Consider the following 378-nt stretch of genomic DNA (forward strand, 5'->3'; position numbering starts at 1 on the left):
CCCTCGACGTCGTAAGCGACGGAGTGCCAACAACAACAACAACAATACTTACGTTTATCTCATGTTTACAGGGACAAGTCTGGCTTAACAAAACGGTCAGGTGCCACATAGCTGGGATGAGAGCGATGTACGAAGCTGAGAAAGCAAGCTGTAACCAAATCGTTTCAACGGCCTTTCAGTTACAAGAGAAATGTTTCATTAGTAACGGATTCTGCAAAGTCGGGTGGCAAAACCGTGAGGCTTTGTGGAAAATATTCAAGCCAAATGATGTGCTTCCCACTTCTGCTCACTCCAAAGAGTAAGTAACCATTTTTTTTTTGTCGTTGTTGTTTACACACGTGTTTCATCAATCATATACAACACACATCCACCTGGTTG

General features: G+C 43.1%; 1 protein-coding gene across 1 annotated transcript in view; it reads left to right on the top strand.

The window, feature by feature from the left end:
- Positions 1 to 46: 46 nt before the first annotated feature.
- The window catches only part of LOC106876191 (uncharacterized), a 1,637-nt gene continuing 1,305 nt past the window's right edge, over positions 47 to 378 (top strand). Inside the window, exon 1 of the mRNA XM_014924632.2 lies at positions 47 to 298. Coding sequence (XP_014780118.1) covers positions 117 to 298 — 182 coding nt within the window. The 5' untranslated portion in view covers positions 47 to 116. The remainder of the gene's footprint in view (positions 299 to 378) is intronic.

Source organism: Octopus bimaculoides, chromosome 25, assembly GCF_001194135.2.
Source record: "Octopus bimaculoides isolate UCB-OBI-ISO-001 chromosome 25, ASM119413v2, whole genome shotgun sequence".
In the NCBI taxonomy this organism is placed as follows: Eukaryota; Metazoa; Mollusca; class Cephalopoda; order Octopoda; family Octopodidae; genus Octopus; species Octopus bimaculoides.